We start from the raw sequence: 18,758 nt of genomic DNA on the forward strand, positions 1-18,758 counted from the left end.
TATTAGGTTCCTGTGTTGCTTAAGTCCACATGAAAGCTTTAGGGGTAATTACAGTAAACCCACATGTGGTATGACCCGTTTTCACTTTGCCTACTCGTGGTTTAAAACTTTACACCTTGCCCACCTGAGGTTAGTCCCGTTAGCCTTCCGTAACCCACCTCTTCGTTTGCTGTTAGAAAAACACATATTTAGGTAAAAACAAATATAACAAGAATCAAAAAGTTAGGGTTTTAAATTTGCTCTCTTGTTCTTCTCTTCTCATCTACTCTATCAATTCTTTCTTTCTTATTTCATCATCATATATATATATATATATATAACGTAATCAATGTGTAAAAGACAAAAGAAACACACTAAAATACCAACTTTTAGATGCAATATCTTTTTAAAGGGCAAAGCCTCACTTGAACCACCGGTCCTTCTATGCATATGGGTGAATATGTGTAACGGAGAAGAAGTGCAGTTCATCAAGTTCACTTTGTGTGATTTTCATTGGAGAGAAGGACATTGAGGGACGATAGTGGTTGGGGAAGAAATCTAGGACATAGCTTACTTGAGGCAGATATTTGCTTTGGGATTTATTTATTTATTTATTTTTTTTTAAGATTTAGGTGATAGGTTTGAAGTTGGGGAAGAAATTTGGTAGTGCTTACCTTGAACCAAACGTGAAGAAAGAGAGTATCCTAAACCCCAAAGTACACATATCTGATGGTACTGGTGGTGGTGTCCCTCGCCTATTACCAAACGTTGAATCATCCACATCCACTAAATTCTACCGGTGTTCTAATTCCAGCTGAGACTGTGATAAATATGTGGCTTATGATTTCAGCTCAATCTGCCCTCCGTGCTAGCGTGCTATGAGCAGCGAGGTAAGTTTCGTAGGCCTACCAAGTGCAACAAATATGGAGTCCTCCAGTGAGGCAGGCTACGTGAAAGGCCATACATGGTGATGGATGATCTGGAGGTGAAACCCATTTGATTGGTGTGTTGTTCCTCTACTTTGTTCTCATTGAAGTTCATAAGCAATGAAAAACCCTATTTTATTCTTGTTATATTTGTTTTTGCCTAAAAATGTGTTTTTCTAATGGCAAACGGAGAGGTGGGTTACGGAAGGCTAACGGGACTAACCTCAGGTGGGCAAAGTGTAAAGTTTTAAACCACTGGTAGGTAAAGTGAAAACAGGTCATACCACAGGTAGGTTTACTGTAATTATCCCAAGATTATATCTCTTCATTCAATTAAAAAACTCAAATTCTCTTGTTTCCTTTATTATTTTAATGAATTGTTTATATTATTTTAAATGAAATTATTAAAAAAAAAAAATAGAACATTTGATATTAGGTGTATTAATTGTAAAGTGATGTGGTAAAATAAATAAAGTAACTTTTTGAGATACTAAAAGTTAAAATTTTTAGCACCACTAATATGAAGAAAGACATTATTTTGTTTTTGTTTATCTTTGGTAAATGATTACATCTTAATGTATTTAAAAACAACGATTTTGAGTATTTATAATTTTTTAATACTATATAAATGCCTATTTGGAGTTTTTTTTTTTTTTATTAACTCTGGCTCCCGCTAACTTAAAATCTTGATCAATAATTTCTCTATGCGATGGTTGGATTGAATTTCTCTTAATGTGTTTGACCACTCAAAATAAAAAAGTTAGTTATTTTTTTGAGAAAGTTAAAATTGTCTGCTCACGAAATTATCTTCTTTGTGTTAGTGCTACGTGTAAACAAGCTTCTCGATAATTGATTTGGTTAAAAAATTGTAAAATTTGATTTTTACAGTAGTAAAGATTTCCTATATAAAGCAGCCAAATGCTGGCCATGTTGTTCATCAAAAATCTTCTGAACCACCTTTGCTTCTAAATATGGTACCATCTCTTTATCAAAAAATGCTTCTCGTAGCGACAGTGGCGCTTTTTATAATTATGAGCATGGCTGATGCATATGAGGTTAGGAGAATCCTCCATGGCCACGCCTCTCCTTCAACTTTCAACCAAAAGGCCATGGAGTATTCCCAATCCAGGCAATATCCTCCTCATGTTCTGGTGCCTCCATCTGCACCCAATCCAGGCACACATATTCCCAGTTCATCATGAAGACAAAGAAAGAATCCTCCACGTCTCAACTTTCAACCAAAAGGCCATGGAGTATTCCCAATCCAGGCAATATCCTCCTCATGTTCTGGTGCCTCCATCTGCACCCAATCCAGGCACACATATTCCCAGTTCATCATGAAGACAAAGAAAGAATCCTCCACGTCCCTATATGCTGCATGGGGCTTATTATCAGGGCACCCATATCCCAGCAGCTTCAACAACCAGTACTACTGCTCCAATGCTAGGCACACCGTAGAAGAGTTCTCTGACACCTCCCTCTCTATGTCTAAGTGGGGTACCTCCTCCATTCCCCAGCCCCAATGAATATATGAATAATGTACACCTGTTCTTTATCTATATATATATATATATATAGAACAGCAGTACTATTCAGAGAGAGAGCACTAGCCAGATGACAAATAGAGCAATATATTATATATATGTTGTATGGATGGATTATATAAATCTATGTTTTAGTAACGTGATCGAGTTTGGGTTTATCTTTTGAGTGGTGTCATAGAATTAATCTTAGCAAAATTTTTGAAACTTATAATTAAATACCATGCCCAATTCTAAATTTCATAGGAGAATAAAAATTATAATCCATATTATACAAGAATCATATTAAAATTCTAAAGATAGGTGGAGAAAAGGCTTGCAGGATGGAATAAGTGAAGCTTAGGGGTTCAAATGAAGAATTATGTATAATTATTTTAAAATAATTTTATTTTGATCCTTTAAATTAAAGTTTTGAACCCCTAACCCCTTTTTATTTTAAAGTTCAATCAAATAAACTTGAATATGATCATCTTTACAATATTTTAGCTTTTCTAAACATACACTAAAATGCAATTGAACATGGGTGATTCTAAAAAAAAAAAAAAAGAAAAAAAAAAGGAAAGAAAATAGACAGGGGGCATGGGGCATGGGACAAGGGAATGATTGAGTGAAGATAAATGCAAATGTTAACACAACAAAATTTTTCTCAATACAATTATAAAGACCAATAGTTGTCAAAGTTGAGTTGAATTGGTAAATAAAATAATTGTAATGAGTAAAGATATAAACTAATAGATAAAAACATTTTAAGCAATAATAATTAAAATTCACTTATAACAATAATGATTAATATGTGTATTGTATTTAGAAACAATAAATAATTTCTAAAATTTAATCTTAGTAAGAATAATTAATATGTTTATTATATTAAGAAACAAATTATCAAATAAACTTATATTTTATCTTTTGTTCTCTTTCTAGCATTATGAACAAATTTGTAATAAAAAAATTACATAAACTGCAAAATTCATCTCTTATTTAAAATTCGTCTTCTTAGTTCTTGCTAACCCACCTAGAAGAAAATCCTAGAGCCGCCACCGAATAAGTTATATATACTTGTCCAAAAGAAGAGAGGATTAAAAATACACTCAAAAATTAATCTTCTATTACTGCTTGTTTTATGCCTTCGTTACGATGCATATAATCAATTTCATGTAACTAGTAAGCTGGATAAGTTTCAAAGGCACTTTCTATGGGAAAGAACATTGGGGACACCAAAAACTTTTACTAATTGAATTGGAGTGGTTAGCTCTCCGAGTGAAAAAAAAAAAGGTGGCTTGGAAGTTTGGTTCTTTCTATCATGATTCATGAATCATGTCGTATTCGGAATATAGCTTTGCAGATCTAATAAGGTTGAAAATTGACTTATGTCGAGGTCCACATTTGAGGTTTCATTCACATTACAATGCCCTCATGGGCTCTACAAAGCACAGTTTTCCATGGAACAGCATATAGGGTCCACGAAAGATTGCGCTTTTGTATGGACAGATTGTTTTATCTCTTCATTTTTTTTCTTTACCTTGCTTTAGTCAATATATTAGTCCCCGATTATTTATTCTGGCATTGGCTATGACGTGTCATGTGTGTGCCGGTGCCATGTTCTCCTTTTAAGCTCTTCCTAACTCATAATGCAACAATTAATTTATTGTCATGATCAACATTTTGACTTTCGAGTTGGGTGAAATACAAAAGATTGTTCCAAATCAATCACCCATTTTTTTTTTTTGAGAAAGAATCTATCACCCATTTTAAAACAATAAGGCTATAAAAATTAAATGCAAAACCATATCAAAGATTGAAGGAACTAAAAACTTAGACCATATTTGACAGCAATATCTTTCTCATTTACAATTTTTTTTATTCACCCAAAAAAAAATCATGTTGAACATCGAGTTGTGGCTTAAAAAAAATTATGAAATCATTTCCTCCTAAATTGCTAACAAGCAATCCCTAAAAAGTAGTATAACTAAAAATATAATTTCACGAGCAATCCCCAAAAAGTAGTATAACTAAAAATATAATTTCACGATTTCATAATTATAACTGAAATTCAGGGACATGTGTGCAGATGTATGCAACAAACATTAACGTTTTTCACTAAGAGAAGTGCTACCTCTATAATATTTTGAAATATTTTCACAACAAATCCTAAGTAATAAGCTGTTATTGGTTCTAATATGAACCTACGATTAAAATTACTATTTTGCCAGTCAATAACTAAGAATAATAACCTATCATTTAGGATTCATGGTAAAAGTGTTATAAAAATGTTGTAGAACATAGGATTTCTCTTTCCATTAATCCTAATGAGATTTTAATAAATAAATTATTTTAATAGTACTCTAATTTAATAAGATAACCCCAAAAAACCCTTGAAATCAAAATATCAAAATTTAGCAAATGATAAAAATAAAAACCTACCTACATCCCTCCAATATTACCATTCCATTCCAACGCATTAAAACCTCTTAATCAATATACCAATCAGCATGAATTAACCTTACATTTTTATCTAAAATAGAAACTGCAAAGCATTTGTAAGTTGTGATAGCGTTGATCAATTAAATTGTCAACTCTCCTGGAANCCAAAGATGCCAAACCACCACATAAATAAAACCATGATTTGCTCTCTCTCTCTCTCTCTCTCTCTCTCTCTCTCTCTCTCTCTCTCTGTATCAAGACCATATTATTTTGGTTTTGTTTATTTATTTTATCTATTTTTAAATTTTAAATTATAATCCATATTATACAAGAATCATATTAAAATTCTAAAGATAGGTGGAGAAAAGGCTTGCAGGATGGAATAAGTGAAGCTTAGGGGTTCAAATGAAGAATTATGTATAATTATTTTAAAATAATTTTATTTTGATCCTTTAAATTAAAGTTTTGAACCCCTAACCCCTTTTTTTTTTAAGTTCAATCAAATAAACTTGAATATGATCATCTTTACAATATTTTAGCTTTTTTAAACATACACTAAAATGCAATTGAACTTGGGTGATTTAAAAAAAAAGAAAAAAGAAAAAAAGAAAGAAAATAGACAAGGGGCATGGTACAAGAGAATGATTGAGTGAAGATAAATGCAAATGTTAACACAACAAAATTTTTCTCAATACAATTATAAAGACCAATAGTTGTCAAAGTTGAGTTGAATTGGTAAATAAAATAATTGTAATGAGTAAAGATATAAACTAATAGATAAAAGCATTTTAAGCAATAATAATTAAAATTCACTTATAACAATAATGATTAATATGTTTATTGTATTTAGAAACAATAAATAATTTCTAAAATTTAATCTTAGCAACAATAATTAATATGTTTATCGTATTAAGAAACAATATATTAAATGAACTTATAGTTTATATTTTGTTCTCTTTCTAGCTGTGGGGCCTGTTAGTTAAGAAGGGATAGTAATCCTCAGAAGTGGGCTCGGGGCCCAACGGCCCAATCCGAGGATACTTCGTTATCCGAGGATAGTCTAAAAAGTTTTATTATTATTAAATAGGTAATAAAGGAGAAACGAGTAGATATTATATATACGGCGGCATAGTACACGTCCGAGGACACCAAAGTACGAGGTGAATGCAACTTTCATGTTATTGGGAAGACTCCGCCAAGTTGTATCTGAACTGGAAATTGGATATAACTTAAGGGGGCGTCGGGGAAGGTAGCAAATATCTTCTAAGGCCATCACCTCCACATTAAATGCTTTCTAGCTAACACTCTGGCCGCATTAATGTGGACGTGATACCTGAACAGTAACTAAGCAGCTTTATGGCCACTAAGCTGAAAGTTCCGGTAGGTGCTGGATGGGACAGAAAGGAGCTCCCAAGATAAGAACTACACGTGTACAATGGAAACAGGGGGAAAACGGAGTATATAACATAGGAATGAAGGAAAGAGAAAGGAGGACTTTTGGCAGAAAAAAGAAAAAGAAGAAAAAAGAAGAGAGAGACTGACTGAAAGAGAGCCGAGGAGAGATTTTCTCAAGGAATGAACCTAGAGTATCCCTTATTACTTGATAAGTAGAACCTTTCCTTTCAAACAGCACTAGTTCTTGGACCCATACTCTAAAAATTTATTGTTTGGGCTTGTTGGGCTGAAAACCCATTCATACTCAGGGTCAATCCAAACTGAGTCCCTACACTAGCATTATGAACAAATTTGTAATAAAAAAACTACATAAACGGCAAAATTCATCTCTTATTCAAAATTCATCTTCTTAGTTCTTGCTGACCCACCTAGAAGAAAATCCTAGAGCCGTCACCGAATAAGTTATATATACTTGTCCAAAAGAAGGGAGGATTAAAAATACACTCAAAAATTAATCTTCTATTACTGCTTGTTTTATGCCTTCGTTACGATGCATATAATCAATTTCATGTAACCAGTAAGCTGGATACGTTTTAAAGGCACTTTCTATGGGAAAGAACATTGGGGACACCAAAAACTTTTACTAATTGAATTGGAGTGGTTAGCTCTCCGAGTGAAACAAAGGCGGCTTGGAAGCCTGGTTCTTTCTATCATGATTCATGAATCATGTCGTATTCGGAATGTATAGCTTTGGAGATCTAATAAAGTTGAAATTGAGTTATGTCCAGGCCCACATTTGAGGTTTCATTCGTATTACGATGCCCTCATGGGCTCTACAAGGTTTCCATGGAACAGCATATAGGGTCCACGAAAGATTGCGCCTTTTGTATGGACAGATTGTTTTATCTCTTCATTTTTTTTTCTTTACCTTGCATTAGTCAATATATTAGTCCCCGATTATTTTTTCTGGCATTGGCTATGATGTGTCATGTGTGCGCCGGTGCCATGTTCTCCTTTTTAAGCTCCTCCTAACACATAATGCAACAGTTAATTTATTGTCATGATCAACATTTTGATTATGACTGAGTTGGGTGAAATACAAAAGACTGTTCCCAATCTATCACCCATTTTAAAACAGTAAGGCTATAAAAATTAAATGCAAAACCATATCAAAAATTAAAGGAACTAAAAACTTAGAACATATTTGACCGCAATTTCTTTCTCATTTACAATTTTTTTTTATTCACCCAAAAAAAAAATCAAGTTGAACATCAAGTTGTGGCTTAAAAAAGAATTATGAAATGATTTCCTACTAAATTACTAACAAGCAATCCCTAAAAAGCAGTTTAATTGAAAATATAATTTCATGATTTCATAATTATAACTGAAATTTAGGGATATGTGTATGGATGTATGCAACAAACATTAACGTTTTCCATTAGGGGAAGTGCTACGTCCACAATATTTTCAAACATTTTCACAACAAATCCTAAGTGGTAAGTTGTTATTGGTTCTAATTTGAACATAGCTTTAAAATTACTGTTTTGCTCGTCAATAACTAAGAGTAATAACCTATCATTTAGGATTTGTTGTGAAAGTGTTATAAAAATATTGTAAAACATAGTATTTCTCTTTCCATTTTTTAATAGATAAATTATTATAATAGTACTCTAATTTAATAAGATAACCCTGAAAAACTCTTGAAATCAAAATATCAAAATTTAGCAAATGATAAAAATAAAAACCTACCTACATCCCTCCAATATCACCATTCCATTCCAACGCATTAAAACCTCTTAATCAATAGACCAATCAGCATTAATTAACCTTACATTTTCATCTAAAATAGAAACTGCAAAGCATTTGTAAGTTGTGAAAGCTAGGATTTGTTGTGAAAGTGTTATAAAAATATTGTAAAACATAGTATTTCTCTTTCCATTTTTTAATAGATAAATTATTATAATAGTACTCTAATTTAATAAGATAACCCTGAAAAACTCTTGAAATCAAAATATCAAAATTTAGCAAATGATAAAAATAAAAACCTACCTACATCCCTCCAATATCACCATTCCATTCCAACGCATTAAAACCTCTTAATCAATAGACCAATCAGCATTAATTAACCTTACATTTTCATCTAAAATAGAAACTGCAAAGCATTTGTAAGTTGTGAAAGCGTTGATCAGTTAAATTGCTAACTCTCCTGGAATAAAGCAGTAATTATATCTTCTGTCCCATTTTTTCTACTCCACTCTATACTCCACCAATAAATATTTGCCACATGTTCATCTAATTAATTAAATACTATCATTATTGACTTATTAATACTATAGTTATTAATTAATAGTAGTATTTAATTCATTAGGTGAACACGTGGCAAGTATTTATTGGTGGAGTATAGAGTGGAGAAGGAAAAGTGAGACAGAAGATTTGGACTCGTAATTATATAGCAAAATTTGTGATTGCTTTTGTAGTTTTAATGAGGAGAAACCCATAATTTATATATATTTTTTAAAATTACTTAGGTTGGTTTGTTTCTCCTTAAAATGTCAATCTATATTCGCCTTTTACAATATTTATGTTTCAACAAAGATATTAGATTTTGTAAAGATAAAGTATAAAACCTTATGAATACATAGTCAATAATGTCTCATATTATCATTATTTTTCAAATAGAAGATAGAAAATGACACATAATATTGAAACTCTATTCACTCTATAACCTCAATATCAAAACATAGAAACAAAAACATAAAAAAAAAAAAAATTTTAAAATGCCAAAGATGCCAAACCACCACATAAATAAAACCATGATTTGCTCTCTCTCTCTCTCTCTCTCTCTCTCTCTCTCAAGACCATCTTATTTTGGTTTTGTTTAAAAAAAATTTTAAATGGGCTATTCCTATTTTTACCCCTTCTTTTTGGGCATAATGATGAGGAAGCATATAAACAAAATTGAGCATATAAACAAAATTGCTACTAAGTTACATGGTGTTCCAGATATGCTAATGGGATACTATATATAGTGATTGAAATTGCCGAGGCAACTTTGTTGCAGTTTCCAGCATTATAGACAGCATTTTTTTTTTTTTTTTAATAACAAGTGATATTCAGTTCTCGACTTGTTGCACTTCCTAATTAGTTGCGCTATTATATGTGGCGGTGGCCACTCCAGCAATTATGTTCAGAGCTCGTAATTGTTCATATTAATGGTTATAGGCTTCTGTTCACCATATGAACGGCATGTCAATGGCAAAGAATAAGATGTGCAGAATTATCAAAACAAAAAAAAGAGCTCATGCCTTCTTTAAACTTTTTCTTGCTATATATAAATGTTATATAGTATAACATTGGTATAAAACAAAATTTTATTTAACCAAACATAAATTTAAACTTAAGTAACAGACCATTTGGAAAATGAAACCTTTTATTACCCAAAAAAAAATTACAGCGTTTCAGTATTTTTACATGAAGTGGTGAAGAATTAGTTAACAAGAAGCAAAGACATTTTGCAGTCAAAATTGGGCTATAGAATCAAGTAGATCGATAACAAGTAGACATTTTATTCCCTTTCTACATAGGCAGCATGTTGATCGCGTCAGATAACACAATCCAACAGCAAAATTCTCTTTCTAGGCAAATGTTGGAGTATGTTGTAACTCAAATGTCAGCAATGTCAGTATGGTTCGAGTCAAAGCACCGCTGCAGTCATACAACTAGCATCATCATACAATTTATAGCCACCTCTTACTTATCTTTGTTGATGGGTGTACTGGAGGAGGTGTCTTAGCATTCCTATTTTCTTTTGTGTCTACAAAAGAAAACAACATTGATCTCAGATCATAAAGACAAAGAAGATTTCGCTTGTAATATGGTTTAAGGATAGTGTAAGTGTGTAACCAATATTAATCTCATGCAATGACACTTGTATTGGTTTACTTACTAGAATCATTTGACTTCCCTCCAAGAGAAGATCTTCGAGACTTGTCAGACCCTGACGCTGGAATGCCAGTTAGTGATTGTCTCCTATGAGCCCTAGCAATAGCTGTCACTGGTGACTTGGGACCGATGACATTAGTAGCACCATTGATGGGTGTCTGGAGTTCCATCAAATTCTGTTGGTTCCTGAAATTTTACATTGAAATGTTGAAATGATATAGTGTGCCAGCCAGAGTTCCTCTCTATTATTAGAAATTAACCTTTTTTTCCCCTAAACAAACTAGTCTCACCTTTTCTCAGAGACGTTAATCAGTTTTCCAATTGTCCGCAGTGATCTCCTTATTTGAGATCCCTTAGGCCTTACCATTTGCGCTACCAATCAAGTTGGGTGTTTGGAAATCTGTAGAAAGAGTGAGCTCACTTTGCATCATATTCTGAACCTCATTTCTGGCACATATCGGCAGTTCGGGTGACTTTGGTAGCTGAAGAGTAGGAATTTGTGTTCTACCATCTGTTCTAATAACTCGCTTCTGATAGGTAGTACTAGTAGGACTTCGAGGAGCCCTGGCATGAGAGGCCTCCATCGTATTGGAACCACCGTTGCTGAAATGCCCAAAAGGCCTTGTAACTGCTTTTGCATCTTGAATTTGGCCATACTTTGGGATTGATACTGCATCAAATGGTTGAGGTTTAATTGCATCATCTGACAATTTTATCAGCAAATTATCCTTCTTAGCATATTTTGGACCTTCGAACTCAATCTTCTTGAACAAGTTGGTATGGAAGGGGTTCCCTTCCTATCTTCATTATTCATAGAAATTTGAGATTTTGGTTTAATAATTGCTAAAAGCAATCAACGATTAATAGAACTAAAAATTTGACAGCAATATCTTTCTCATTATTCATTTAGAACAAAGAGTTGTGGCTTAAATAAACTACGAATCATGTTCTACTAAATTACTAACAAGCAATCCATAGAAGCACATATAAGCTTACATTCCAATTGAACAGGACATCATTTGGTAATTAAAAATTATCCCCTATGACTGTTGAGTGGTAGGCTAACAAAACTTCTAAAACTCTGGAATGAAGTAGGAAACTAAAAGAAATTTACACAAGATAAAAATACCTTTAGATTAACAAAAAAAAATGGATAAGACTGTCATTTTGATTAAATGAAGTAAAATGACTACATCTACATACAGTAGTAAAGTAGAAGTTTAGCTTCTACCACACACACAAAAAAAAAAAAAAAAAAAAAAAAAAAAAAGGGTAGAAGTAAAGCTTTTCATTGAATTCGGTGACTCAACATAGGAGAAATTTAAAAAAAAATGCCAACATTACCTACAATTATAGTACTACCTACTAACAAGTATTACAATATAATAAAATTTCTATGCCTAGCATTCATTTCATTTGAAAAGTATAAAAAGTTATCACTTATAAATAATTGGACTTATTTTTTGTGAAATTTCACTGATTATTTCATATAGTCTATTTTATTTTTTTAATTAGAAACTTTCTTTCACAGAAGAGGAACATAGTCCATCTCCATCCAAAACTCCCAATGCAGAGAGTGGGATGCAAGAGATGGTAGGTGTTCCTCCAACATTACACTCACATGCCCTGCAAGTAGAAACAATTGAAGTTGGATCACTTACCAGTTCAGAGATATACTTCATTTGTACTAACTTCTCTGCTATAACAGCAGCAAGTGAAAATTTGAGTGCAAAACTGCAATGAACAGCAAAATGGAAAATAAATTTTGGGTAAAATGAGTAAATAATTTCCAAATGAAGTATGTAACAAGTAACTTAATTTGAGAAAAAAAAGTGAAAGCTACAGTTAAGGAATTGTTACCAACAAAGAATAAAGGCCAATCTCTCAATAATCTTGAACAAAACAACAACCTTTCGTATTGCAATGACAATGAAAATAATCAACACAAAATAAGAAAAAAGGATTGACGGTAGCCCTGTTTGTTTCAAGGCAAGCATTTGCAATTGACAGAAGCCCTGTACAAAAGATTAATAATAAAAAAAACAAAAACAATGTTACTACCAGGACTACTGAAATCAGTGGGTTGAGGGGAACAAATCAAACTAGTCCTACAATTGCTTTTACAATTTGTTCAAGAAAGAAGGGATGCAATGGGGCGTATATGGATAGCTTTTATCTAAGCATCTGTTAAGTCCAAGGGGGTTATTGTAAATATCACACTTGTTGTTTAGGTGTTTGAATGTTTAGAGATTAGAGAAATAGGATTGAAGAAGAAACTAGACTAGAGTTTAATTGTGAGATAATGGGAGAATAAGATAAAACAAGGAATTATTTAATAAGTGAGAGTGAGAGAATTGAGATTGAGAAGGAACTGGGGAGAGAATTACAGAGAATTCAAGAGAGAAAATCCAAGCAAATGCATCACTATTCACTAATGAGATTAGAGTTATAAGTTGAGTATTTATACAGGGACTTGCTCCAATCCTGATGGTTGTTCATTTAGCACATGTTCCTCAATCAATAGCAATGCTGAGGAATTATATATGAAGCAGAAATAAATAATAATAAAAACTTGGCTTAAACTTGGGAATCAAAATATTGGGTTCTTCCATAGAGTCCATTAGATGTTTGCTGAATGTAGACGGTGTCAAGCTGGAAGACCTTGAAGCTATTAAAAAGAGCTGGTTGTGTCCTATTACAAAAAACTATTGGGTCAACTTCCCTCTCAGCTCTATAATTCAGATATTGCAAGGATCACTAATTCTTTTACCCATACAATTTTCTTGCAGGCAAAAGGATTTGCTGCAAGATGGGGTAACTGCTTATGAAATCAGGGATACCATCTTCTCAATGAAGGATGACAAAGCCTCTGGTCCATATGGGTTTTCTGCACTTCTATAAAAGATCCTGGCCCATTGTTAAGGAGGATGTCGCTATGTTGTGAACTAGGATAATTTAATGAATATAAAAGATAGTTAGTCAATTCAAGATGACCAATCTCCTGAACTTAAGAGAGGAAATAGACATGTTTGGTTAATTTTCTGCTTGATTCTCATTAATGCATTTAACATGTAGGGAATTAGCACAAAATTCCAAAATCTGTGAGAAACAAAAAATAGAGAAAACACACGCCAAAAGAAAATAATTACACGAATAAGACATATTTAATTGGTTCGGCAATTTACCTACGTCCACGGAGTTGCAAGGATTTCACTATTATCAGGAATTTCGGGTCGGGTCATCATCCGGATCTAACACAACTAGGCTCCACAAAGCCCAACATAATGTACACAAATAGCCAGTATGAGATAACCTCATTAACAAATCCTAAAACATGAGAACTAATCCTATCCTAAAACATAGGAATCAATTTGAATACAAGCAAATAACAATACTAATCTACTACTACCTTATTCAGATAAAGATCTATCATTAAGTCTAAATTTAAATACTTCTAATTCAAATAACAGTTTATCCTGAATATCATCTCGGGTCATAACACACTAGTGCTGTATTATCCTTCTTCAACATAGGGAGGCTGCTCAAAGAGGTTAATTCAAGTTCAACCATCACTAATTTGGTGCCTAACGTTCCAAATCCTTCAAAATGGGGACTTTAGGCCTATATCTTGCTGCAACCTTATATACAAGTGCGCTACTAAGATTCTTGCTTATAGACTTAGGCCATGCCTTGCTAATATGATTAGAAATAACCAGACAACATTCATTCCTAATAGGTGCACTGCAGAAAACATTATTCTTGCTCAAGAATTGGTGAAAAACTATCACAGGCAGGGGGTATTCCAAGATGCCTTACAAAGGTGAATCTCATGAATGCATATGAATATATGATTCCATCCATTTGGACCCTGCATTGTTTCGCTGCCATTGGAGTACCTGAGAAGTTTGTGGCATAAGTTAAAGAATTCATCTCATCTCCCTCATTCTCAATAGCAACCAATTGAAGTCTAGTGATGGTTTTAGGATTTTTTTTTTTTTTTTTAATGATTCTCACTTGAATTTCAGCCTGATTCAAAGCCGGTATCGGTCGGTTTCAGCCGGCCAATATGAACTGATTCAACCTAAATCGGCCCGAATCGGCGCGAACCCAAAAAAAAAAAAAAAAAAGGCTCCGGCACGCGGGCAGCGGCATCACCCACCGCGCCCCGCGTTGGTGCTTTCCTGCTGCATTGTTTAGCTGCCATTGGAGTACCTGAGAAGTTTGTGGCATAAGCTAAAGAATTCATCTCATCTCCCTCATTCTCAATAGCAATCAATTGAAGTCTAGTGGGTTTCTTTAACAGGGGTAAGGGTCTTGCTATTTTCCTTTGGAGAGGTACTGACGGTCTTATTCAGGGTGAAAAAGCAACTTGGGATGCTGCTTGTTGTCCTAAAAAGGAAAGTGGTCATGCCCTTAAAAGGGTGGAGGAATGGGATAAGGCAGCCATTATGAAATTCATATGGCTTCTCTTTACCCAAGCTGAATCCTTAAGAGTTGCATAAGTCAAGTTGCAAATTCTTAAGGGCCAAAGCTTCTGGTGTGTTAGGAGCTTCCATGACTGCTCTTGGGGGTGGGGTGGAGGAAAGTTTTAATGCTCAGGACCTATTTAGGCCTTTCTAGGACAAGTTTGGTCATACAGTGGTCTATGAAGCTGCCAGCACTGTGAATGCCAAATTAGCTAGTGTCACGAATGGTACAAAATTAAACTGGAGTCCTATAAGGTCAAAAAACCTGGTTACTATCCTACACAAGTTGCCTATGATCAAATTTGGGGATAATGATAAGGCTTGGTGGATTCCTTCCAGAATAGTGTCCTTCATTGTTGTTAGTTCTTGGGATTAAATTAGGCATGATTATCCTCAAGTAGAATGGTGGAAAGTTATTTGGTTTCCTAAAACTATACCAAGACTAGCTTTCATCTCATGGTTGGCAACGAAGGACAGGCTGAATACCAGAGAAAGATTGAAAAAATGGGATATTGGCAGGTACATGCAATGTGTCCTTCACAGGGCAGCTGTGGAGAATAGAGACCATCTATTCTCCAAGTGTTCCTTTTCCAAAAGGTCATGGAGGAAAACTAAATTCATGTTGTCAGGAATCCATTGCTGATGATTGGGATTCCAAATGTTGCTTCCTTGAGATAAGATTGTGGTAAACTAGGACTCAGTGCAGCAACCCTTCATCGCTGCACCCATACAAATGCTGTTATATTCCAAGGATTGGTTAGATCTAAGCAACATATGGGGAAGAAGTCAAAAAACAGGTTAGACCTCGAATTGAGGGTGGAAAAACCGATGCTGATTCTAAAGTTAATAGGGAAACAAGCTATAGATGGGGATTTGCAGAAGCTAGCCTCAAGCATCAAGCCCCTACAAGATAAAGAATGTGCTGACTCTGCTAAGTATCTGCTATGGTTTAGCTGGTTGCAGGAATGTTATTACAGAAATTTGCTGTGGTCTCTTTGGCTTATTATATTTTGTTGAATCTCTGGTAGACGGATTGTTGGCCTGAGTAAGCTGGATTTATATTCTTTGCAGGCTGTTGCTGCGTAAATAGGCTTTTGTTGTATTTCCTTAGCTTCTGGTTTGTTTAGTTTAGGTGTTTCTATGTGTAGTTGGGGTTGCCTCCATGGTGAGGGTGGTGTTAGTTTCTGGTTTTTGGCTTTGGCCTGTGTGTTGGTTTTGTAATCCTTTTTGTATGTTGGTGCTGGTTTCCCAGAATTTTGGAAATAAAAATTACTTGATAATTGGCTTAAAAAAAAAAAAAAACTGTAAAATGAGCTCTAAAATTGATCTAATTGATCCATGCATGTGCTACTTTTTTTTTAATGAATCTTGCGCTACTTGTTACTAACTCTAACTTTGACTTATTGGCCTTGATATATGAATTAACCCCAATCTGAGCTTCCCATTCAAGTTACAATTCCTAACATGTGCATTTAACTATCAAGAATCAGTTATAGGATAATGGAAACAAAAGAAGGCAAGACATATCGGCACTTTGGTCTAGGAATTAAGTGTCGTTTGAAGGCCTTAAAGTGCCGTTCAACACTTGACCTTTTGTACCAAAGGGTCAATCAAGGTTAGAACCTCCCAGTTTTGCCTATTTTTGAGTTCCTCTGTTTCTCAAGTCGGAAAGAATGTGGATTCCAGTTTTGAGTTCTTTTCATTTTCCATCCCTATTATGACTTTTGAAAGTGTTTCAAATGAGAAAATGACAAAATGATTCTGGAACATGATTGGTCTCTAGAGGTGCCCTTAAGATCCAAAATTTTGCTTGGTACACTAGTTTGGGAATCCTTCAAACAAGGACGAAGGCTTTCAAAAATTGGGAGTCTCCTTGTCTTGAGAACTTCCTCACAGTTGGGTGGAAACTATGGAATCATAGGAATGAAGTTTGTATGGGGGCTGCTATGTCATTGCCTAACATCACAGCTTCTAGTGCTGTCTAGTTAGCCATGTCATCCATTGAACGAACTAGCAGGAGATTCACTTCAATCCAGATCTAGTAAAGTGGTAACCTCCTGATACAAGCTGTTTTAAGCTATATGTTGCTGGTTTGAGCTTTATGGGCTGTTTGGAAGTTTAGAGAGAGAAGAGAGTAGAGGGGAGTAGAGGAAAGGAGAGTAGAGGGGAACGGTTCCTCTTCACCTTGTTTGGATGTTTTAAAATTAGTAAGAGGGAAGGGAGTAATTAGCCCTTCCCCTTGTTTGGATGTTTTAAAAATTAGGATGGAGAGGAGAAAATAATTAAAATAAACAAAATTTACCCTTATTTGAAAATGGACTTGCAACATTGGTTTATGATTAATTTGTTAGAAAGGGTAAATTAGGGAATTTACTTGGACAATAATTTATCTACTCTACTCTCCCTCCAAATCTCTCCAATTTGAGAGAATTAAAAATGAGGGATTAGAGGGAGTTGAAACCCTTCCAAACTCCTCCCCCTCCTTCCTTAAAAAATTTCTAAACAAGGTAATTGGATTACTCTCTCTCCCTCTACTCTACTCCTCCTCCATTTTTAAACATCCAAACATGCCATTAGAGATGGGACTGGGGGTGTGGGAGCCGTGATTTATGATAGTGCAGGAAGTGTTTGCTGCATTGTCTGAGAAAGTTTGTGATTCCTAGTTGATTAAAAGAATTTGTATTACAACTCTTTCATGCGTGACGTAATGGAGCTGTGTCACAGGATTTAGTTGAGTGATTGTGGAATGTGAAGACACTGGGCAGATTAATGCACTTACAAATGCAGCAAACTTTTTCTTTGTTTGATAAATAATGAAGTTTTATTAATGGCAAAGAATAGAGTCATCCAAGTATAGAAGGAGTATACAACTAGGGACCATACAATCAATCACTCAGATTACATAAATCTATCAAATCACTAACCGAACATATGGAATGATTACGCAAAACTAACATCCAATCCAATAAAGTTCTAAAGAAAAATAATTTTAAATCAAGCAAACTTCTCTCTGAATCCTCAAATGTAGCAAGCTATTTTACAAAAGAGAGACTATTGCTAGATGATATTAGGCAACACATGTTAAAGCCTTGAATGTATTTCTTTCCAAAGTTGTGCAGAAAATAATGTAACTATGTAACTCAAGAGCTAGCAAATTTTTCTCATCAGCAAAAGGAAGAGCCTCAGACGTGGCTTGAGGATTTTCCTGCCTTCTTGCTCCCAACTCCTTATTGAATTCAATCTCTTTACACAATGGTATCTAACATTCATGTGCTTAAAAACTAGGACCCACTTCCTAAAAACCCAACACAAGAAGTCAACAACTACCAAAAGAAAACTAGGAACCCAGTTTCCAGAATTTGACACTTTCTTGGCGTGTTATAGTTAATCAAGAAATAGCTTTTGACACCTTCAAAAACAAAATTAACACATAACTGAAAATCCCAAACACTTTACAAGAAATAGCTTTGTCCGAACACAAAAACTATGATAATTTTTCAATAAACGCTATGAAATACCCAGATCTGAAAATTAGAAATATAAAAAATGTTATGGTATAGAAAATTACTTGCCATCAGCAATCGCGGTTTCTGATTTCCTCTTCAAGCTCTGTTGTGGTTGGAGTGGGTGGTCCCATCTTCACCTTCGCTTCAGGAAAACTCTCCGACTGTGAAACCATGGTTCATGGTTGTCTCGCCAAAGGACCAAACCATATGGCTGTAGTTTATGCCGCGTTTTAGACACAACTTTCAAGGAAGTTTTCATTTCGAACTACGGGCGCGCTTGTTAGTTGTTACGAACTTACAATAAAAATAAATAAATAAATAAAAACTAGTTTTTTAAGTTAGTTTTTTTTCAACTATTTATGTGTTTTATTACCTATTTAGTACTATTTACAGGATTAACAGTATTATTTTAGCTAAATTTTAGCTTTATTTATAGTATTTTCAGCAAAAAAATTGTCAATTTTAGCTAAATAAGTTGTTTCTAAACAAACACTTAATTTAACATTTTTTTAAGAGGGTGGCTGCTAATCCCGCAAACCCCGCAGCTCGAACTCTTTCTCTCCTAAACCCCTAAACCCCCAA

General features: G+C 34.1%; 1 protein-coding gene across 4 annotated transcripts; it reads right to left on the bottom strand.

Annotated features, from left to right (window-relative positions):
* Positions 1-9,655: 9,655 nt before the first annotated feature.
* Positions 9,656-18,480, bottom strand: LOC136070782 (kinesin-like protein KIN-14A). Of its 4 annotated transcripts, XR_010632022.1 has the most exons (6): positions 18,239-18,480; positions 12,065-12,219; positions 11,866-11,938; positions 10,495-10,874; positions 10,209-10,390; positions 9,656-10,076 (listed from the first exon to the last, which is right to left on the bottom strand). XR_010632022.1 is itself a non-coding variant. In XM_065781208.1 (5 exons), the coding sequence occupies exons 3-5, from the start codon at positions 10,569-10,571 to the stop codon at positions 10,000-10,002; spliced, it is 336 nt and encodes a 111-aa protein (XP_065637280.1). In that variant the 5' UTR covers positions 10,572-10,874; positions 11,866-11,938; positions 18,243-18,476; the 3' UTR covers positions 9,667-9,999. The 4 variants fall into 4 exon arrangements, 3 of the variants coding, with proteins under 3 accessions (XP_065637280.1, XP_065637281.1, XP_065637279.1); XM_065781208.1 differs by lacking the exon at positions 12,065-12,219 and having other exon boundaries at positions 9,667-10,076; positions 18,243-18,476; XM_065781209.1 differs by lacking the exon at positions 12,065-12,219 and having other exon boundaries at positions 9,667-10,076; positions 10,495-10,907; positions 18,243-18,476.
* Between the last annotated feature and the right edge of the window lie 278 nt (positions 18,481-18,758).

This window comes from Quercus suber, unplaced genomic scaffold, assembly GCF_002906115.3.
Source record: "Quercus suber isolate HL8 unplaced genomic scaffold, Cork oak 2.0 scaffold_259, whole genome shotgun sequence".
Classification (NCBI taxonomy): Eukaryota; Viridiplantae; Streptophyta; class Magnoliopsida; order Fagales; family Fagaceae; genus Quercus; species Quercus suber.